At 44.7% G+C, this 23,562-nt stretch overlaps 1 protein-coding gene across 2 annotated transcripts; it reads left to right on the plus strand.

Annotated features, from left to right (window-relative positions):
• The first annotated feature begins 11,291 nt into the window (after window positions 1–11,291).
• LOC123343913 (claw keratin-like) lies at window positions 11,292–18,475 on the plus strand. Of its 2 annotated transcripts, none has more exons than XM_044979481.1 (2): window positions 11,292–11,403; window positions 17,960–18,475. In XM_044979481.1, the coding sequence occupies exon 2, from the start codon at window positions 17,981–17,983 to the stop codon at window positions 18,473–18,475; it is 495 nt and encodes a 164-aa protein (XP_044835416.1). In that variant the 5' UTR covers window positions 11,292–11,403; window positions 17,960–17,980. The 2 variants fall into 2 exon arrangements, with proteins under 2 accessions (XP_044835416.1, XP_044835406.1); XM_044979471.1 differs by lacking the exon at window positions 11,292–11,403 and adding an exon at window positions 16,383–16,930.
• The last annotated feature ends 5,087 nt before the right edge of the window (window positions 18,476–23,562 follow it).

The following is a 23,562-nucleotide window of genomic DNA, read 5'->3' on the forward strand; positions in this document are numbered from 1 at the left end:
CTGGAAAGTTGTCTTTTAAGGCAACCTACTGGACGGGGGGTTAAATTCAACTGAGTCAGCTCCTTGACATGAGCTTTGAACTTACTTTGCAATGGTGGAGCTGTAGGGCAATGGGGCAGAAATAGATCAGCCTCATATTGAGATTTTTTTATTTCATTGCACCAATATAACTCCATGAAATTAATCTTCTTCTCATTCTTTGCCCTGATGTGTTCATCAACTGGTCAGCAGCAATCTCCACTCCTTGCTGAAATGACATGACCAAAAGATGTTTTCACAAGTATGTTGCAAACACACCTTTTCTTTTCTTTAAATTGGAAGGCCTAGGAAATCTGGACCTGTGAATTCCAGGGAGAGCATTTCAAACAAGAATTCAGACCTAAGAGAATTGCACCGGGGCTAAATAAGACAATAGTTCAATGATCTGACTTCCGGATGGAGCTAAGCCAACCTCTTTCCAAAGGAGCCATCGATTTTATATAAAAAGCCCATTTTTCTGATAGTGCTGAGTACTCAAAAGTCCCACTGAAGCAAACCGGAGCGGTTCACGCTCAACATTTATTTTATAACAGGCTACAAGGTTTCCTGAGTTGTGCGCCAACACTGGAGGTATCCAAACCTGGACGACACTTTTGGCCAAACAATGTCAAAGCCTTTGGCAATATGAAAAGATAACGAAAGGTACGAGCAATTAAATTAGAAGACCAGTAGTATGAGGTAGTATATATTTGAATTTGGAATAAAGGGGAGTTGAAACTTGTCAAAATAAAGAATAAAGAAGGAAAGCAGAGTAGCAAGACTAGATTTCCCCTGGTTTCATGAAAGGCCGTGTCCTATCAGCAGCTCCAAACTGATGTATTTCTCACACAGTTCTCTTGCATCTTTATTGCAGTTGCAGAGTTTGACAATCAAATCTGTCTGCCACCTGTTCTTCCCTCCTGCGTGACTGGAGCAACTTCATCCCTTTGTGTGACCTGACTTAGCTCCTAGACCTTAAGCACATGATTTCCAGTACAGATACATAATTATCTGTACAATGATCTGATAATTAAACATTATCTGTCCGTACACTTTGCAATGATTATGATGACCAGCGGGCTCTCGGCTCTGGGCACAGCCCTCACATAGCACCTGTTGTAAACTTAACCTGTACACATCCAGCTGCAGGGTATCCCTGTAAAAACGCCATGCAATTCTGTGTCTGCTGAAGGCCTTGGGTCACACCTCACCCCTTGCACTCCCTCTGTTACTGGCTAATCTGCATGCGTCAGCTTGGAACCCTCTTGCCCAGACAGTGCCTCTGCCACCACATTTCCTTTGCCTTTAATATGGACAATTTCCATATCATATTCCTGCAGCGCTGTGCTCCAGGGCATCAGTCTGGAGTTGGTAACTTTTCTGCCGTGTAGCCGTACCAAAGGAGGACAATCTGTAAGGGTCTCCCTTGGAAGCTTGTTCCAATACTCAACTATTGTTACAGTTAGCAAGGTTTCCCTAATATGTCACCTAAATCTCCCTTGATGCAGGTTAAGGTTGTGCCATCGGATGTCACCAGTGTGGTGCTTGTAGTAAGAGGAGGTCCTAAGATATAAACCTTGGTATCAGAGGCCTGGTATGAGGCCTGAGGCCTAAACTAAAGTAATGGTCAAGACTTTGCTAACATAAAGCAAAGTCAAGGTGTGAGCCAGAGGTAGGCCCTGCTCACAGAAGCTGGCACGAAAAGGGCTGATGCTGCATAAACATATATTCACCTAGCATAAACACAGCACTAGAACACACTATACTGAAACATTCCATAGATAATAGGAGAACAGGCTGGCCCATCCCAATGACAGGGGCAAAAGGGTAAAATGATGGATAGAGTTGTTTTGTTCGAACCAACATGTACAAGGTAGAAGGCGGTGCCTTAATACGTAGAAAGGTTGTAACCTGCTACGTAGAAAGGTTGCACTTCAATACGTCAGGTGTGATGTGTAACTTGTTTGTATCTGTGTATAAGAATGCATTCCTGGGGAGGTGCCTTTTGTCCAGCCTAGGGGGCAGTGGAAATCCCGCCACTGACTGAGCTGAGTCCATTGTCAGGGAGTACATATGTACTGGCTAGCTGTATTGTAGCAGCACCTTGCACTACGTTTGCCGGGGAGCTGGAGGCTGTACTTTTTTCGACAATAAACCTGGCCGACGTGCCTTCGTACCTTACTAGACTTTGTGGTTATTGGGGGTTCTTATCGGGTCTGCTGGGTCAGCTATCTTCGAAGAGCTGGGGCAGCACACAGAGGGAACACACGCACGCAGCTGAGTGATATCAACATTGGAGAGAGCAGAGCACCACACCGGTACAGCTCTGACAACAGTGCTTTGCTCTTGTCCAATGTTGATAACAGTTGGTTTCGTGTGTGTGTGTTCCCTCTGTGTGCTGCCTGGCTCTGCAGATCACTGGCACAGCAGGCTCTGAGAAACCCCCAATGATCACAGACTCTGATAAGGTATGAAGGCACCCAGCCAGGTTTATTAACAAATGAAGCACATGATACTTCCCAGCAGACTCTACTGGACATACTACAAATATGTGCCGCATGCCAAGGGACCGGCTCAGTCAGTGGCAGGACTCTCCACTGTCCCCTCGGCGAGACAAAGATATCCACTCAGGGATGCATTCTTACACACAGGTACAACCAAGTTACACATCACTCCTGACGTATGGAGGTACAACCTCTCTCCGGGTTGGGGTGCTGCCTCTCTGCTGGTACATGTTGGTTGGAACAAACAACTCATTCCATCATATTACCCTTTTGATCCTGTCTTTTAGTATGGGTCACCCTGTTCCTTATTATCTCTGAGGAATGCGTTCGTAGGGGACGGTGCTGGTGCCATCCTGGCCCATGTTTATCCTATTAGCGCTTGATACCCTTTAGATATGTGTATATGTCCAATTAGCAGCCTTCTTGCCAACTTTTGTGAGCAGGGCCTGCCTGTGGCTCACAGAGGGTGACCAGACAGCAAAGGGGAAAAATCAGGATGGGGGTGGGGGGTAAGAGGACCCTATATAAGAAAAAGACCCAAAAATCAGGACTGTCCCTATAAAATCAGGACATCTGGTCACCCTAGGCTCACAGCTGAACTTTGCTTTTTGTTAGCAAACTCTTGACAATTCCTTTGGCTCAGGCTCAGGCCTCTGATACCAGATCACTCATACCAGGGGTTCATGATTCTGGGCCTCATCTTACTACAGGTTGTATTGTCCGGGAGAGGGCTGAGCAGTACAGGACATCCATTTCTGGGGGGAAATATAAGACTGGGTCTGTGCTGGCGTCACCCTGCAGTATGAACAAGGCTGGTAGGAGCTGAGCTGTGCCTGGCTGCAGATCACACGCACACCAAGCTGGAAGCGACTGACGTGCTGGAGCCTGTTGGGGAGCAGCGCAGGACTGGAGGCTACAGAAGCAAAGCAGGGTGCAGGGCACCCCAGGTTAGAGCCCGGGTGACACAGCTACTCACTAGTCTAGACTGTGCCCTGGGTCTGTCACACTCTCGCGGCTTTGTCCTGTTCAGGTACCGTTACAATAGGAGACACCCAGGGGCTTTCTGACTCAGTGATTACCCCCGTTTCACGCAGGCTTTGCACCTCCTCCGGAACTTGTTTCTGCATTTCCCCTTCAGCCGGGGATGCTCTGCTAGGAGCAGGGCGGGGCCCTGAGGTTTGCCTGGAGTCTGCAATCTTGGCAGTTAAACCTGGCGAGGAAAATCCCTGTTTGTGGTGCTTCGAAAGGGCCGGCGTTTCCTGCTTTGGAGGTGGATCTAAACCCACCCTGAACTCACGGCTTTCCAGGGGATTCTCTGCCCTGCTCTCCCTGACCAAATCTATTTAAACGGACACAGAATGTTTCAACAAATCAAATTTACTGCCATCTCCCTTTGAGAGTAAGTTTTATTTTATTGATATGCACAGTTTGCACCGTTCCTCTGCCGCTGGGCTTCCTTACATCAGATGTGACGACCTTCACCCCTTCAGTCACCTCAAAAGGTCCTTCCTATAATCCTGCCTTTTGTTTCCCCTCACTGGGGTCGGCACTAACACCAAATCGGCAGTGTCAAACCACCTTTCTCCAGTTCGCCAATCGTATGAAACGTGCTGATTCCCTGACCTTTTTCAAGGCTCTGTCTCTCTCAATTCCTCATTACCTGTAAATTCTCCTTAAAATGAGTGACATACTCTTCTCCAGGCTGTCCTTTTTCCTCAGTACTGCCCTCCCCAGAGCCTCCATCAAATCTAAGGGCTTCTCGACACTGGCGCTTTTCATGGAATTTGCACCACAGTCTGACAAGCTATAGTCACTGGTTAGGCTATTCCAGAGCTTAATTACCCCTAGTGTTATGTTTTTCCTGATAGCTAACCCAGTGGTCTCCAACCTTTTTACACCTGTAGTAAGTAAAGGCCCTGATAAAAGCCCAGTATGAGGCCTGAGGCCTAAACTAAAGTAATGGACAAGACTTAGCTAAAAAGCAAAGTAAGGCTGTGAGCTGAAGGCCGGCTCGGTTCACAGAAGCTGGCAAGAAAAGGGCTGATGTTGCATAAACATATATTCACCTAGCGTACCGAAGTATAAACACAGCACCAGAATACACTATACTGGAACATTCCATAGATAATAAAAGGACAGGCCGACCCATCCCAATGACAGGGGCAAAAGGGTAAAATGATGGATAGAGTTGTTTTGATCGAGCCAACATGTACAAGGTAAGAGGCGGCACCTAAATACGTAGAGCGGTTGAACCTTGCTGCGTAAAGGGGTTGTACCTCATACGTCAGGTGTGATGTGTAACTTGTTTGTATCTGTGTATAAGAATGCATCCCGGGGCGGTGTCTTTGGCCAGCCGAGGGGGCAGTGGAAAGTTCCGCCACTAACTGAGCTGAGTCCAATGTCAGGGAGTACATATGTACTGGCTAGCTGTATCTTAGCAGCACCTTGGACTACGTTTGCCAGGGAGCTGGAGACTGTGCTTTTTTCGACAATAAACCTGGCCGATGTGCCTTCGTACCTTATTAGACTCTGTGGTTATTGGGGGTTCTCATCGGGTCTGCTGGGTCAGCTATCTGCGCAGAGCTGGGGCAGCACACAGAGGGAACACACGCACGCAGGTGAGTGATATCAACATTGGAGAAAGCAGAGCACCGCACCGGTAGCACTCTGACAACACTGGTGACCCCGACCGCTGATCTGGTGAGTAAGCGACCTGTCCACTGTAAGAATTGCAATCTAACATGGCAGAAAACCTCGAGCTAGGGAACCCCCTGATCCCCTCCCTTTTGATCCCCATGGAGTTTGATAACTCCTGGACCCGCTGGATTGCCAGTAAGGGGGGGCCATATGAATTTAAAAAGGAGAGTGGGGAAACATGGACTGGCATATGTAGAGCGATGGTACAAACCGAGGCTCTAAGAAATAGTAATAAAAGTAAAAAAGCAAAACTTTTGCAACTCATGTCTATGGCAGTGAGATGGCTTAAACAGCATGCTGGCATGCTGGCCAAGCAAGTAACAGTAACAAAGAAAGAGTTAAAAGAATCAAAAGAAGCTACACAGCCCTGGAATGCTCCCACCCGATTTGCAGGGTGGCAAGCAGCCCAGAGACAACCAGTACAGGAACAGAGTGAAACACTGGAAACAGCTGTAAGGAACCTACAAAAAATACATGTGCCGTCCCCTGTTATAAATATTGGTGGTAAACAGCAGGCTTCAGGTAGCTACGCTGTGCCTGAAGAATGGGGACAGAAGTGGAAAAAGGTGGCCCTAGTAAAATTAAAAGATGAAACAGGGTCCACTGCATTGCAACCATCACCTTATGATAAAAACCAGGTTCCAGTTAAACTTAAACTGGAACCTAGACTGGTGCCTGTCAGAACGGGACAAGTAAGTGCACAGAAGGAGAGAGGAGCACACAGCACTCTCACTGAATTGGTAAATCAAATGAAGGAAAAAATGGAACAGTTCACAGAGCACATTAGGAGACAGGAGCTGCGACTCGATCGCAGGGGAGTGAATAAAAAAGAATTTCAAAATAAAAAACTGAAATTAAGCAGGTTGACACCTAGAATTAAAGTTGCCCCAAAACAGTTAACTGCAGCAAAAAAGGGCACTCCCACTATCCATTTGGCTTGCACACAAAAGCAACAGACACTGGGGTAACAAATTCAGGTTTTACAAGAGCAGGTAACTACCCCCAATCTCCTCTCAGAGCCAGGATAAAAACCAGGGGCGCAATTCCCAACTGTGCAGGTTCCCAATTGCTTTGACCCATGGAACCACACTCGCGCTCATATCTGAAAATGGAACCTTCTTTCTCAAATATTTTTACATACCAGTTAAGTTTTGTCCTTTATATGATTTCTCAATTTGCTAAACATGCTGCTGCTGCCTGTACTTTCAAATACCTCGATGGAGTTAATCTCTCTTGGCTCAGGTCTCGCTACCTTCCTAGGTTGCTCTTAACTCCCCCTTTCCCCCCACCCCCTGCCTCTCCTCACTTCGTCTCTCTCTTTTTGTTTTAAAAGTTAAAAGTTATAGTTTTTACAGAAGCCTTCAAAAAATAAAGCAACTGAAAACAGAACAAAACAAGAAACAAAAAGAAAACAAGGTAAAAACTTTAAATCCAGTAAATTAATTATTTTAACCCTTCAGGGATGCAACAGCTGGAATTATTCCTAACTTTCTTGAAGATATGGTTGCCAAGCAACAGAAATGCACTCTCTGCTTCTAATCCTAACCACTAACTAATATTTGAAACATGGGCTTTTCTTACTTCCATATAGCAGAGTTTTAAAATAATGTTAAATATAAAGTAATGCAAAATTCCCTGTTACCAAATTAATACAATACATTTGGCAAATATTAATATATTTTTATCAAATTTATGCTACAAGTTTTAAATAAGGTAATAACTTTTTTACTTTTTATTTTTGGTTGTGTTATTTTGTATAGTTATGAATAGAATTCTGGCGCCATTTGGTTTTAATTGTAAGTTTGACTTGTATGTCATGTGTGTGTCTTGTGTCTATGTTGTGTGTGTCACGTGACTATTTTTTTAAAATTATTTTTATTTTGTTGCAACAAAAGTCAATTTTATACCCTTTTAAAAATATATATAAGATATGGTACCACACTATTTTAAAATCATGGTTGGGGTGTAATCATAGTATTATTAGCACCAATTTTTGTGCAAAGTTCAAAAAGGTTTCAGTTACAAATATATGTACATATATTTCTGCCTCAACAAATAATGCAATTGCAAACAAAAATAATTCTCTCATCAATTACAGTTTTTTTTTTTTAGTTTTTTTTTAAATTGTTATTCAAAGAAAAAATGTAAGGGGAAACCTCAACATTAAGGTAAAGATAATATTATAAGAATGTCATAACCAAAATGTTTTAAAATAACAATTTATGCATTAAGCTAACCAAACAATTTCAACAGGTTTTCACATTTTCAACAGGTTTCCACCTTTGGCTCCCAAACATAACAAAGCATCATAAAAGTATACCCTCAAATACCCTCAAAGTATTTGCATGTATCTGTATTTAAAAATTATTTTGGTGTAATTTTATAGTTGGTTTAGTTTTATATGCTTTTCTTTTGTTATGTTATGTTAATGGGAAGCAACGGTTGTTAAGGTTTGTGCTTCTAAACAGTTAAAAATGAAGTTGGTATCACAAGCAAATTAACTCTAAAAAGCTTGTTAAAATTATGTTATTAACTCTTTTGCTGAAACAAAGTGTTCAGCAAGGGAAAGCAATATACCTTCTTATGGAAGATTGTGAGCATTTATTTTTGCTGTTAAGCATTACATTTAGTATTAAATATTAGTAATGCACCCCAAATAAAAATGAATGTCTATACAACAATTGCAAAAGTATAGCTTGTGTTATAAAAGGCTCGGTCCCTATTACATTGTTCTTATTACATTGTAAAGAAACTAAGTTAAAACCGTGTATTAAGTTTGGGTTATTGAAAACAAACAAACAAACAAAAAACTTTACTGTGTTAACTAACAAAAGTTGTTTGAGTTGCATCCCACAGACCAAAGATGCCAGAAAATATCACACCCTGAAGACACCAGTTCATATCTGTATACAGTGAAGAACCCCCCAAGCATCAAGAAAAGAAAAATGAAGTGTTTTATAAATAAGAGACTGGTCAAATACACCTCTATCTACCATATATGGACAATTAATTTAACAATCAGCTAAAAACCACTAGCTGGACCAGGAAAACTGTCATTTAATTTCTACTTTGTTACTGTGTAAAAACAACTGTATTATTGTTGTACTACTCTATTATTGTACTGCTGTATTATTGCTGTATTGTATGATTGATGTACAATATGTACACGATGTATAACCTTGCTAAATTGTTTAACCAACACACAGGTAAAAATCAACAAACGAATAGCAGCAAACAACATGAAGACAAGGAAAAAACAAATTGGTAAAGAAACTAAGTTACATAGTAACTACAAATTGGGTAAACAAATTTCCTGTTAGTACCAGTCATAATTTGGGTCAGTGACACTGCATCCTAACTGAGGCACATGTTATTCAAAACAATCTTGTTCAGTGTCTGGGTACCAATATTAAATCCTGACACAGCAATATTTGATAAATTGGTTACTGTCTGTTCAGTAGGTTATCTGGAAGACAGCATCCATAAGAAACAACTGGATCTACATCAACCAATGGATCACTTCTGTTTCCTGTCCAGTAAAGCCGACCAGAGGGTGACAACCAGCCTTAAGGATAACCTATAACATGAATGGACAGTACTGTGTAGTAACTAATTACAATATATTTATATATAAAGGCCTCAGTGGTAGTGTCACTACTCCAAATTTCTGTTTTATTTCTCATATCCATAGCACTGTGGGACACACTATAATAATCCCTATCCCAGTATTTCAAAACACCCTGATGGGCAATCCCTGAGGATGTGACTTTGCATCCAGTAGTCCGCACTCCGCACTCTAAGCGTATTTTTAATGGGAATTCAGGCCCTAACTGTTGTGGTTTTAATAGGAATGTGTTGCTATATGTCCCGTCAAACAAAGAAAGCCAAGTTGCAAGGTAGAGTGAACAAGGGAATGGAAATGGCAATCAACACTGCTGTGGTACACCCAAACAATCATGTCATGGAATAAGAAGTATAAACACAATTAACAAATTAATAACAATCATCTATAAGCTATATACCTATATAGAGAGAGGTAATGATTAGTATATATTACATTACATAATATACATATTCATATCTATATACATAATATGTATATCCCATATTTTACATTTATATTTACATTTACAGTTGTATATTCTCACAAGGCCCTCAATAAAACACCAAAGAGGCTACTGACCCCCATGTATCCATGGTCCCGGGCCTAACATTCCCAGGCCCAACATAAGGGACTAAAATAATTGGATAATAAAGTCTGTCTAATAGTCGTACGAGGGAATGTGCAGACTAAAATGACATATGGGGCATGAGTGTATGGATGGTAAGATAAGGTAACCACATAACAGTGTTTAGCCCACTGGGTTATCTTTAGTCTGTACATGATGCTTTTCGGGGACGATGGGTAAACATCCTCCCCATAAAAAGACAAAAAGCGGGGGAATGTAGTAAGTGCAGGCCCTGATAAAGGCCCAGTATGAGGCCTGAGGCCTAAACTAAAGTAATGGACAAGACTTAGCTAAAAAGCAAAGTAAGGCTGTGAGCTGAAGGCCGGCTCGGTTCACAGAAGCTGGCAAGAAAAGGGCTGATGTTGCATAAACATATATTCACCTAGCATACCGAAGTATAAACACAGCACCACAATACACTATACTGGAACATTCCATAGATAATAAAAGGACAGGCCGACCCATCCCAATGACAGGGGCAAAAGGGTAAAATGATGGATAGAGTTGTTTTGATCGTGCCAACATGTACAAGGTAAGAGGCGGCACCTAAATACGTAGAGCGGTTGAACCTTCCTGCGTAAAGGGGTTGTACCTCATACGTCAGGTGTGATGTGTAACTTGTTTGTATCTGTGTATAAGAATGCATCCCGGGGCGGTGTCTTTGGCCAGCCGAGGGGGCAGTGGAAAGTCCCGCCACTGACTGAGCTGAGTCCAATGTCAGGGAGTACATATGTACTGGCTAGCTGTATCTTAGCAGCGCCTTGGACTATGTTTGCCAGGGAGCTGGAGACTGTGCTTTTTTCGACAATAAACCTGGCCGACGTGCCTTCGTACCTTACTAGACTCTGTGGTTATTGGGGGTTCTCATCGGGTCTTCTGGGTCAGCTATCTGCGCAGAGCTAGGGCAGAACACAGAGGGAACACACGCACGCAGGTGAGTGATATCAACATTGGAGAAAGCAGAGCACCGCACCGGTAGCACTCTGACAACAACACCCAAGATCACTTTTTGAATTAAAGGGCTATGCAGGATCCCTTCCCTGAGGCCCTGTTCTTTCCGCAAAGCCCTGTCCTGCTCACTCCATCCCTGCATCACTCCCTCGCCCGCTCTGCCCCACCCTCACTCACTTTCACCAGGCTGGGGAGGGGGTCGGGGATTGGAAGGGTTGTGGGCTCTGGTCTGGGCCTGAGGGATTCCCTGTGTGGCCTGAGCCTGGGGCAGAGGGTTGGGGTGCAGGAGGGGATGAGGGGTGCAAGCTCTTGGAGGGAGTTTGGGTGCAGGAGAGGTCTCCAGCCTGGGGTGGGGTGTTGGGATGAAGGATGGTTCACAGGGTGCTGGCTCCAGGAGGGGTCTCAGCGCTGGGCCTTGGGATGTGGCGTCCCGCCGAGCGGCTCTTGCCTTGGGCTGCTCCCGGTCGGCATCACAGTGAGGCTAAGGCACCCTGCCCCCCACGCCTCTGGGGCCTCCCTGGCCACTTCTGGGAGCAGTGTGGGGCCAGGGTAGGCAAGGAGCCTGACTTAGAGGCAGCCCTGCTGCGCCACTAGAGATCACAATTGACTGGGAGATTCTCTAGGATAGAGCAGTCGATCACCATTGACCAGTTGGTGACCCCTGATCTAACCTAAACCTCCCTTGCTGCAGATTAACCCATGTCCCTAACAGGGAGCTGTCTCTTTAAGAGCTCTCTGGTGGGGCAGGGTGGATAGGAGTGAGTTGTGTCTGGGTCATTGTTGCTAGGCAGATTTCGCACTCCCCAGCCAGAAGCTTCTGGAATTGGGGGTGGTCGTTTAGGGGCTGCTCCAATAGGTTCCCTGGTGCTGGGCTCAGACTCCATGAGGGCAGCAGTCAGGGCAGCTGCTTTGCGCCAGGCCCTGTGCTCTGTGCAGCAGGGAGAAGCTGGGCCCAGGAGCAGGAAACAGGCTGTTTGCCCGAAGTCGGAAGCATTTTGCAGCAGGTCAGTGATATTGTTACAACCCTCCAACAGGGAAGCCTGGGGAATGTAAATTACAGGGGAAACTGGGAGGGAAATGTAATTTATTTTATTTTAATTGTACACTTTGAATTTTTGATTTTAGCCAAACTCCTTTAATTAAATTGTCTCAACAAGTGTGAGTCACCAACTTTTCTGTAAATGTGATCGTGGGAAAGAGTCCTTTATGTTTTGCTGTTCTCAGTTTTGCATTTACTTGCAACAGAGTTGGGTTTTTTTAAATCTATATACTTAATGGGGTGGTTGGTTAATCAGTCTGCCTGGATTTCAAGGGAAGATTCCTGAAAACAATTGGAAGGAAGATGTTGCTTTTGACTCAGCAGACTGTGTAGATTTAGTGAACGGAGACTTTAACTGAGACTCCAGTGAACTCAGCCTAAGCTTTAGGGAACCCAAGATCCTTTTCAGCTATCCTACCACCTAACCAGTTATTCCCCATTTTGTAGTTGTGCTGTGATGTTGGTAAACCAAGTGTCAGCTGAGAACTGACAAACTCACCCATCCAATGAGAAAGAAGCCTTGTGTAATGCAAATGAAGAAATTTAATGGGAAGGTGGAAATTTTTGTGCATTTGAAGGCAAGCGGTCACTGTGTGTGCTGATCAAAGACCTTAAATTCATCCTTCTCCCTCTGCCATCAGAGAAGGAGTCCACATCGGTTGTGACTCTCTGAGCTTCTTTATGTGAGAAGAAACTATAAGTATGGACACAAGGGAAAATTCTTCATCTCTGGACTGGTGGGATTCTCACAGGCAGAATAATGGAATGAGAAGAAGAGTTCCTCTGGGTCGCCCAAAAACTGCCAGTTTCCCAAATCTCTGCTGCCTTTAGGAATTCTAGACTGTGACTATCCTGTACATATATTTTTATCTGCTTTCACATCTCAATAACTCTCATTCCTTTCTCTTAGCTAGTAACTTTAGTTAGTTTACTGTCGAATTGACTAGCAGTGTTTTTCATGTGAGATCTTGGATGCAAATCGACCTGGGTGAGTGTGGAACTAGATACAATGTGACTATTTTCTTGATTTTTGCAGGAAGTCACCACCATTTAGCACACAGTCCAGCTTGCCGTCGAGGCAAGACAGACTGGAGTGTGTAAGGGGACCGTCTGTGACTCCATTGTCAAACTATTATAGTACTTTGGAAGTTTCACACTTGATACTTATAATTATAGAGCATAGCACCAGCTAGGATCTCGGCCCTGCTTTTTGACAGTCTACCCTGAGGACCATGAGTCTCTCCAGACAGCGTCTCATATGCATTGGATTTTTTTCCTAAGTGAAGTACTTTGCACTTGTCTTTACCTTTCTCCTCTTCTCTCTCTTTAATCAGAGTCTGCTGATGGCTGCTCTGAGAAAACTGTCTCTCTGTCCCTGCCTCCCCCAGGTCTTCAGCGAGAGCCTGCCCAAGGAACCATCCGATCACCTGCAGAGTCTCGGGTTCCCCGTTCCCCAGCCACATGCAAGCAGGGCAGATGACCAGGAGAAAACCCTGTGATGGGTTTGGTCACAGAGACCCCCTTGGGATTGTCACCTGATGTGCTGAAATTAGCTTTGATCCCATTTTCCCTGTCAGCCTGGGATTTCCAGAACCCTGTCTTGTTGAGCCAGAGACACTAGCCTGCTGCAGCCCAGATCCAGCATCTGGTCTATATCCCCAAAGCTGCAGACTTAACTGAAAACAGTTCAGCAGATTATCTGTCTCCAGCCTCCAGACACGCAGTTGCCAATGGGATCCAAACCCCCGCAAAAAATCAGTTTACTCTATATAAAGCTTACACAGGGTAAATTCGTAAACTGTCCGCTCTCTATAACACTGATAGAGAGACATGCACAGCTGTTTGCACTTACTCTGGCTTTCTTAATAAACAAAAGTGATTTTATTAAGTTTCCCAAGTAGGATTTAAGTGGCTTCAAGTAATAGCTGCCAGAATAAAGTAAGTCACAAAGCAAAATATGCAAGTCGAAGCCTAATACATTAAGAAACTGATTACAGGTAGTATCTAACCCTCAAAGATCATCCAATAAGCTTCTTTCACAGACTAGACTCCTTCCTAGTCTGGGCCCAGTCCTTTCTCCGGTACCGTCTTTTTTAGATCCAGCAGACATCTCAGGTGGTAAGCAAGGGGTTTCTCAAGATTGGCAGCCCTTTTGTCCTGCTCCACCCCCTTCTATAGCTTTGGCACAGGGCGAGAATCTTTTGTCTGTGCTTGTCCCCATCCCTGCCTCATCAATGGAAAAGTACAAGGATTAAGACGGATTCCAGTAGCATGTGACATGGTCACCTGTCACTGTAAGACCCCAGTCTCCATTCTTCCTGGGTTGGCCCACAAATAGACAGGAAGGTTTGCAGGTAAATAAACCATTTACAACCAATTGTCCTAGTCACTGGAAGTCATCAAGATTCTAAACCATCATTAATGGCCCACAATTTGCATAATTACAATAGGACCTCAGAGTTCTACTTCCTATTTCTAGCTTCACATACAAGAATGATACATGCATACAAAGAGGAGGACTATAGTCAGTAGGATTATAATCTTTCTTAGGATACCTTACAAGAGACCTTTTTCATAAAGCATATTCCAGTTACATTATATTCACACTCATAAGCATATTTCAATAAAACATAAGGAGTGCAAAGTCACACACCCAATGACGAAATGCCGCAGCCACCTCCACTGACAAGAGCTGCCTCTGGTGCCATGCACACTGGCCCCACGTATATCCAGAGGCACTGTCCAGAGGCCCTGAGGAAGCTACACAGTGCATGGTGCTGATCAGTGCTGGAGGCACCAATGCAAACACCAAGGTGGCACATCTCACTGCCCTTGGTAAGAGCTCTTCAGGAGTGTTAGTGTGATAGTGATGATAATGTTGTATTCAGGCCTGTCTATTTGCCTGAGAGAGAATTTTGGGTCTTTTTTGCTCATTTGATTTTTGATACTTTTTACATTCTTACCACTATATGTCAGCAAAGAAGAAAGACGCTGTGTGTTACGTCTGCCCGCAAGCAGATGGCTGGGGGAAGAGATAGATGTAAAGTGTTGCTGGGTAGGGTGGGAGTTTAATACACGAGTGTACATTGAAGGACGGTCCCGTCTCTAACTCCTCTCCCGAGATAAGATCAAGCAGCCTGCCTGGAGGGGGTGGGGATAGGAAACACTAATAGGCCAAAGTATCAATAGGCCAAAGAAATGCCTGTCCCTGACCGAAACACAACCTCATTCCTTATTCGGGGCTGTTTGGTTTTTCCTTCAAAAAAGCTTTGCATTTCCCTTTGATTAACAAACATTGCTCTGTAAAGGATCCTCAGATAATGTACCTCAGTCCAGTTCCATACACTTCAATGATATTCTGTGCCCTACAATTATGGAGAGGCATTTTATCCTGTTCAGGTTAGAAGAAATCCTGGCGAGGGTCAATTTTGCACTTTGAAATTATTCTAATTCTGGCTGAAAATCTTTATCAGAGAAGGAGCTTCCAGAATGCTCTAGGCTGATCAGACTTGCAATTAATCCCACAGCAAACTGACCATTGAAGAAGTTCCCCTTAACTCATTCTTGTGTGTCTTCCTTTTCTTTATTAGCTGAATTCTCTCACAAGACCCAGTTATCTTGGCTGCCCATCCATGGAGATGCAATGGCTGATGGTTTCCATTGATTTCACTGTCTATTAGATATGATCAGCTGAGGGTGGAGGTGCAGAAAGGTTTTCTCTAATCCAGGGTGGGTAAGGTGCCTTCCTTCAATCTCAAATTGATGGAACTCTCCTCCTTTACGCTGGTTCAGCATCTACCCTTCAACTTTAAAATATATATAAATGGGAAATGCAAAGTTTCATTGAATGAAAATCAAAGAGCCCCAATTTCAGAGTCTCGGACTCATGAAGTGAGCACTGGAGTGACAGCTGAGACCTTGACATGCAATTTTAAAGAGAATCTCATCTGCATTATTGGAACATTTAATCCCATTAATAAGTTACTACTATTATAATAATACACCTCTTTGACCATATAAAACATGATGTGTGTTTGTAAAGTGCTTTGAAATGCTAAGATCAGAGGACACTTCAGATGATCCACCCTGCGTATTACAATTATACCTGTTTACCATGGCAAGTTTCAGTGAAGGTCAGACAGGGAGCGACTGACAGAGTCAAAACTGAACCCCCACTTCTTCAGTAGCATCGTCTAACATGTCTACCCATCTAATACATTACATTTCATGGCTTCCAAATAAATCACTCACCTGAGAGTAACTCTTAGAGAGGCTCATTCTGGGTTTTTTCTTTATTTTTTTTTTAATTTTTTTTTGGAGGATCTTAGTGGTGAAACATCTTCTCATGTAAGAGTGAACAACAATCAACCACCTAAAGTCTTGCCATGGACATTAATTCTCTTTGTTTGAAGGTTTAGCCTCAGTGGTGCATATTTACACTTGAGCAGACACATTGTATGGTCCCAAAAATTTTTCCATTTGAATCCTATATTGAGATTTGTATTCCGACACTGCACAGGAACAAGCTTGAATTCCATCGGAAAATTTCAGATTCTTGCCTGCTCATGGATGGAGAGATGTTTTCTGATGGAGTAGAGATTCCAAGACTTAACTTAAGCCTTATCTACAAAAGAGGATTGAATCCTTTCACTCGTCATCATCCCTACTTTGACCCGTGAGCAAATCTGTTCTAGGCAGCCCTTTGTGACCTCATTAGTGACACAAGTGGAGGTCCAATATTAAGTACAGTTTTACTCACCGTAGGGTAAGTTTCACCCCTAGGCTGACGGCCATCACAAAGGCCCATGTTCCACTTAGGTCCCTGCTAAGATCCAGTTTGTAAGTTTTGTGGGACTAAAATTGTTCATAGTGCATTTTACTATACCCCTGCCAACAGCTGAATATCAAATATAAGGTCCTGACAGGTAACATGCTGAAGAAAATGGAATGATTCCGATTGTCTTCAAAAGGAATTGGATCTGACCCAGTGAGGATGGAGATGGTGAGAATGCAGAAAAATGGCTCCCTCCTTCCTAGCAGGTTTACAATGAAGGACCCAATGCACCTGGCCACGACCAATATGAATTGAAAGGCCCAAACTGGATTCCTTCCATCAGTGCCAGTTGTGCTATTGATGCCGCTCAGAATCACCTTCACATTCATTCTCACTGCAACCACAAAAAAGTCAGTAAAATGACACAAGGAATGCAGTTGGCCCATACAATATTAAGATGAAAGAAAGATGAAGAGTGCAACGTGCACGTCACACCCTCTGAGGCTGAGATTGGCCCAATGATCAAAGCCCCTGAGGAAAACAGCTCCAGCCAAAGGAGGACATAGCAAGGCAATCAAGTTTGTTTGGCAACTAATTAGGACCTCCATCACAAACAGCATCGCAGATCCTCCAGGCAGTCCTAGGAACTGTATAAAAGTGCTCACAACTCAGGGCTCTTCTTATCATTTCTCCGGACTTCATCTCCTCGGTGAGCTCGGTAAGTCCAATTACACTCAATTGCTTACGAACTCTAGAGATGTGACAGTAGGGGCTATTTTCATTGAAGACTGAATCTTGCTTTTATTCATGTGTTTTTGTATGAGGGATCAGGGGTTCTTCCATAATTATCTTGTATAGTTATTGAGTTGCAGGCACTGGTGGATTCATGGGAAACATATTTCCTATTACCTGGAAAAAGAATTAGGGCATTTAAATCTTTTCAGTAACCTCAGAAAGTCACTTACCCATATTTCATTTATCTGAATTAGGAATACATTTCCCTGGGTTAATAGAGAAAGGGCCAGTTCAGTGCGCTCCTACTTTCTTCTGAAGCAGCTGTTACTCCTCACTATTGGAGACACAAAAATGGATGAAGATGAGAAACGGTGTGCTCTAATCTAGCAATTCGTATGTTCTTCTGAGTGAAAAATCCACTGCTTCTCCTCAGATGGTATAAATTAATGTCACCTTATGGAAGTCAGTGGACCTGAACTCATTTTACCCCAGCTAAGGAGCATGTCCTTAGTGATTTCTTTGGAGAAAAGTAAAGTTTTCTGTTTATTCATCAGCAATTATTGATGACTTCCAAGCTTTGGAAACCCGATGAGCCCTACTCTGACACTGGACTCAACGCATTTGCATGCAGAGGTTAAATTCAGAAATGAAAGGAAGTGATTACCATGATCCCAGGCATGTCCTCTTTGAGAAATGTCTACAATGGACCCAGAATCGCAGGTGTCTATCATGGAAAGAGTGATGCTTATTCTAGTTGGTGTTTTTCAGATAATGTTCTAGATAGGCGCTCAAAGGGACCAGTTTGGAGGGAAGTTTAGTGCGAGTGGAGAAGAAGCCTAGAAAGAGAAAATAGGAACAAATACATGGCCACATACATAGAGACTAAGGCCACTTCTCCTCTCTCTTGCCCGCCCCGTGCAGACCTCGCTGCAATAGTCACCAAGCTTTGAAGCCTTGTCTTCCACAGGCACTTGTACCTTCTTTTGACTCTAGTCCCTGTTGTGTGTTTCAGGTTTACCTCCATCCCAGAAAGATGACTTGCTCCAGCCTGTGCTATCCAGAATGCGGAGTGGCCCGGCCCTGTCCGGTCACTGGTACCTGCAACGAGCCGTGCGTTAGGCAGTGCCAAGACTCTGAAGTGATCATCAGACCCTCACCAGTTGTCGTGACCCTCCCAGGACCCATTCTCAGCAATTTCCCTCAATACAGTGCAGTGGGAGCTGTAGGAGCACCTGTGGTCGGACCCGGTTACGGAGGCTCATTCGGTTGGGGGGGATTGCACGGCTATGGAGGCCATTACGGAGGATTGTATGGTTTAGGTGGATACGGTGGTTACGGCGGCCATTATGGTTATGGGGGATTATGTGGTTATGGGGGACACTGCGGTTACCCAGGTGGTTATGGTTATGGGGGATTATGTGGTTATGGGGGATACTGTGGTTACCCAGGCTTCTGTGGTTACGGAAGATTATGGGGATATGGGGGATATGGCCGTAGGTATCTCGGTGGATACTGTGGGTCATGCTAAACCCAGCAGGAACATCCGTGGAAAAAGGAAGAACCAGGAAATGAACAGCCAGATACAGATTCACCCCTGACCTTTTGGGCATGGCTTTCAGAAGTACTGGGCAAACAGGGCTCCAGCTGAACTCAGTGGGAGCTGTGTGTGCTCAGCAGCTTTGGCTGACAGCCATGCTGCCTTTCTAATGTTACGCTTTATGACTCTTTCTGCCAAGGCTTTCCCACCCGTGTGCTGATTCTCGCTTTCACCTGTGGACTCAATCTGAATTAGGCGCAGCCTCTTTATACTGACCCCGCTGTGTAAAGGAAACAAGGGCCTTAAGACAGATATCAGTTACATTTGTTGTTAGTTAAGTCCCTTTAGAAGGGAAAAAGAGACCTTGATGTCAAGGAGAATTAGGCCCGACATGTTCTACCCTTTCCATCAAGACGTATCTTTAGCACCTCACTTTGACCTTTTCTGAGGCCGACATTTAGGGAGAAGTTGCCTAATTTTCTGCTTTTATTTTGTTTTGTCTCATTTCCCAACCACTGGGCTAAAACAAGGGCCTTAAAATGGTTGTAAAGGGGACCTGTTTGTCAACCTCTGCAGCTGCACCAATGCAAGCAGAACATCTTGTCTGAAATACACCCATTGAGGCCTGCGATCGGTCATGGCCCTTCTTGAAACACTGGAAATACATTCTTTCTGCTCTGTAGTATTACTTCTGTAACTGTGTACTGCCAATTTCATTTGCATTAAAAACTCTGCTGCATCATAATATCGGTCTCCTGGTTCTCCTTGTTCCTCCCTCCTTGCTTAAAAATCACAAAATTCCTCCCTGTGGAACCGGTAGCACTGAGCACTTCTCCACTTGCAATTTTCAAAGATCTGGAGTGATAGGGGAATCCAGAGTTGTAGTGGCTGATAGCTTTCTGCAGGCCCTGAGTACCAGGGTGCAGTTCCTCCCTGTATTACCTATTTTAGCAAAGAGTTTTTTCCTGGAAAAAACAGACCCATTTTTCACTTCAAGAATATAAGTGTTTCCTTTGGTATCAAGAAGACTAACCATATGGTTCGTGGTGAGCATCTGGGTGAGTCACTGAAGGACAGTGACCCTGGTTTTTGTATGTGTCACCTGGCCTCAGTGGCTCACAGCTGAGAATACCAGATTCAGGACAAACTGTTGAGGGATATGGCAGACTCACCTCACGCTGGTGGTTATTCTGACGTTAGATCCCAAGCTAATAAAAAAGTAAATTTCTGTCTCAATACAGTGGTTAACAAGAATTCAAAAATGCAGTCTCCAGCCCTTATTTCACCACCCCAACACTTTATGATGACTGGTTATTAAAAACCTATTTCATCATATAGAAGATTCTGCTTATCCTAAGAGATCAGACATATAGCCAGGCCAATATATAACTCAGATCTAAGGCAGTCCCCCACCTATGGGAGCAGCAGAGTCAGCACTGGAGGTGGGGGCAGCACGCAGAGACCCCTATTCCTTCCCCAGGGGCTGCCGGGATATGCTGGTTACTTCCTGGAAGTGGTGCGGGGCCAGGGGAGGCAGGGAGCCTGCCTTAAAGCCACTGCACCACCTACCGGGAACTGCCTGACGTAAGGTCAGTCTGAGCCCACACCCCTTATCCCCCCTGCACTCCTGCTCCAGCCCAGACCCCCTCTACTGCACGGAACCCCCCCCTGCACACACAGTCCGGTGAACCCTCCTGCACACACACTGCCTTCCAGTGCTTGTACCCCGCATCCCTTCTGCACCCCAGGCCCCCTGCCCCAGGTTTAGTTCTTTCCCACACTCCAATCCCCTCGGCCGCAGCCCAGAGCCAGCACTCGCTCCCGCACCCCAACTCCCAAGCTCAGCCCCGTGAAAGTGAGTGAAAGTAAGGGAAAGCAAGTGATGGAGGGAGGGGGGATGGAGTAGGGCCACCCAGAGGATTCAGGGGGCCTGGGGTATTCAGCAGCAGGGGCCCCCCACTTCAGCTATAATTCGGCGGCACGAGAATTTTCCGGGGCCTCCAGAGTCAGTGAAGGACTCCGCTCCAGGGGCCCTGAAAAACTCTTGTATAGGCCCCTGCGGGGCTCGGGCCCTGGGGCAAATTCCCCACTTGCCCCCCCCCCCGGGTGGCCCTGGGATGGAATGAACGTGGTTGGGCTGCAGAGAAGGAGTGAAGTGGGGGATGGAGTCTTGGGGAAGGGGCAGAGGTGAGACAACAGTGTTTGGATTTGGTTGACTGGATAGTTGGCAACCCTATCAGGAGCCCTCAGAGAAAACAAAACCCCATTTCCATCATCACCGCTCCTCCCGGCGCTAAGGATAAATGTAAAAACCAACGTATCTCTGGCATGTCATTTGAGAGCATTTTGAAGAAATAAACTCTCCAACAGAGACTCTGCGGAAACATAATTATGGAGTCAGTAGCCGTCTCTGAATATTTCTCCTTTTTCCAGGACATTTTTCTCTTCTCCTCTAATGGAATGTCCAGTGACTTGTAGCATGAAGCATCCATCTGGAAAGTTGTCTTTTAAGGCAACCTACTGGAGGGGGCGTTAAATTCAACTGAGTCAGCTCCTTGACATGAGCTTTGAACTTACTTTGCAATGGTGGAGCTGTAGGGGAATGAGGCAGAAATAGATCAGCCTCATATTGAGAATTTTTTATTTCATTGCACCAATATAACTCCATGAAATTAATCTTCTTCTCATTCTTTGCCCTGATGTGTTCATCAACTGGTCAGCAGCAATCTCCACTCCTTGCTGAAATGACATGACCAAAAGATGTTTTCACAAGTATGTTGCAAACACACCTTTTCTTTTCTTTAAATTGGAAGGCCTAGGAAATCTGGACCTGTGAATTCCAGGGAGAGCATTTCAAACAAGAATTCAGACCTAAGAGAATTGCACCGGGGCTAAATAAGACAATAGTTCAATGATCTGACTTCCGGATGGAGCTAAGCCAACCTCTTTCCAAAGGAGTCATTGATTTTATATAAAAGCCCATTTTTCTGAAGTGCTGAGTACTCAAAAGTCCCACTGAAGCAAACCGGAGCGGTTCACGCTCAACATTTATTTATAACAGGCTACAAGGTTTCCTGAGTTGTGCGCCAACACTGGAGGTATCCAAACCTGGACGACATTTTTGGCCAAACGATGTCAAAGCCTTTGGCAATATGAAAAGATAACGAAAGGACGAGCAATTAAATTAGAAGACCAGTAGTATGAGGTAGTATATATTTGAATTTGGAATAAAGGGGAGTTGAAACTTGTCAAAATAAAGAATAAAGAAGGAAAGCAGAGTAGCAAGACTAGATTTCCCTGGTTTCATGAAAGGCCGTGTCCTATCAGCAGCTCCAAACTGATGTATTTCTCACACAGTTCTCTTGCATCTTTATTGCAGTTGCAGAGTTTGACAATCAAATCTGTCTGCCACCTGTTCTTCCCTCCTGCGTGACTGGAGCAACTTCATCCCTTTGTGTGACCTGACTTAGCTCCTAGACCTTAAGCACATGATTTCCAGTACAGATACATAATTATCTGTACAATGATCTGATAATTAAACATTATCTGTCCGTACACTTTGCAATGATTATGATGACCAGCGGGCTCTCGGCTCTGGGCACAGCCCTCACATAGCACCCGTTGTAAACTTAACCTGTACACATCTAACTGCAGGGTATCCCTGTAAAACGCCATGCAATTCTGTGTCTGCTGAGGGTGCTGGGTCACACCTCACCCCTTGCACTCCCTCTGTTACTAGCTAATCTGCATGCGTCAGCTTGGAACCCTCTTGCCCAGACAGTGCCTCTGCCACCACATTTTCTTTACCTTTAATATGGACAATTTCCATATCATATTCCTGCAGCCCTGTGCTCCAGGGCATCAGCCTGGAGTTGGTAACTTTTCTGCCGTGTAGCCGTACCAAAGGAGGACAATCTGTAAGGGTCTCCCTTGGAAGCTTGTTCCAATACTCAACTATTGTTACAGTTAGCAAGGTTTCCCTAATATGTCACCTAAATCTCCCTTGATGCAGGTTAAGGTTGTGCCATCGGATGTCACCAATGTGGTGCTTGTAGTAAGAGGAGGCCCTAAGATATAAACCTTGGTATCAGAGGCCTGGTATGAGGCCTGAGGCCTAAACTAAAGTAATGGTCAAGACTTTGCTAACATAAAGCAAAGTCAAGCTGTGAGCCAGAGGTAGGCCCTGCTCACAGAAACTGGCACGAAAAGGGCTGATGCTGCATAAACATATATTCACCTAGCATAAACACAGCACTAGAACACACTATACTGAAACATTCCATAGATAACAGGAGGACAGGCCGACCCATCCCAATGACAGGGGCAAAAGGGTAATATGATGGATAGAGTTGTTTTGATCGAACCAACATGTACAAGGTAGAAGGCGGTGCCTTAATACGTAGAAAGGTTGTAACCTGCTACGTAGAAAGGTTGCACTTCAATACGTCAGGTGTGATGTGTAACTTGTTTGTATCTGTGTATAAGAATGCATTCCTGGGGAGGTGCCTTTTGTCCAGCCTAGGGGGCAGTGGAAATCCCGCCACTGACTGAGCTGAGTCCATTGTCAGGGAGTACATATGTACTGGCTAGCTGTATTGCAGCAGCACCTTGGACTACGTTTGCCGGGGAGCCGGAGGCTGTACTTTTTTCGACAATAACTCTGGCCGACGTGCCTTCGTACCTTACTAGACTTTGTGGTTATTGGGGGTTCTTATCGGGTCTGCTGGGTCAGCTATCTTCGAAGAGCTGGGGCAGCACACAGAGGGAACACACGCACACAGCTGAGTGATATCAACATTGGAGAGAGCAGAGCACCACACCGGTACAGCTCTGACAACAGTGCTCTGCTCTTGTCCAATGTTGATAACAGTCGGTTTCGTGTGTGTGTGTGTTCCCTCTGTGTGCTGCATGGGCTCTGCAGATCACTGGCACAGCAGGCCCTGAGAAACCCCCAATGATCACAGACTCTGATAAGGTATGAAGGCACCCGGCCAGGTTTATTAACAAATGAAGCACAGTGATACTTCCCAGCAGACTCTACTGGACATACTACAAATATGTGCCGCATGCCAAGGGAC

The sequence above is a fragment of the Mauremys mutica genome, chromosome 1 (genome assembly GCF_020497125.1).
Source record: "Mauremys mutica isolate MM-2020 ecotype Southern chromosome 1, ASM2049712v1, whole genome shotgun sequence".
NCBI lineage: Eukaryota > Metazoa > Chordata > Testudines > Geoemydidae > Mauremys > Mauremys mutica.

Coding starts and splice junctions, on each gene's coding strand:
- LOC123343913 (XM_044979481.1), top strand. CDS start 17,981: ATGACTTGCTCCAGCCTGTGCTATCCAGAATGCGGAGTGGCCCGGCCC.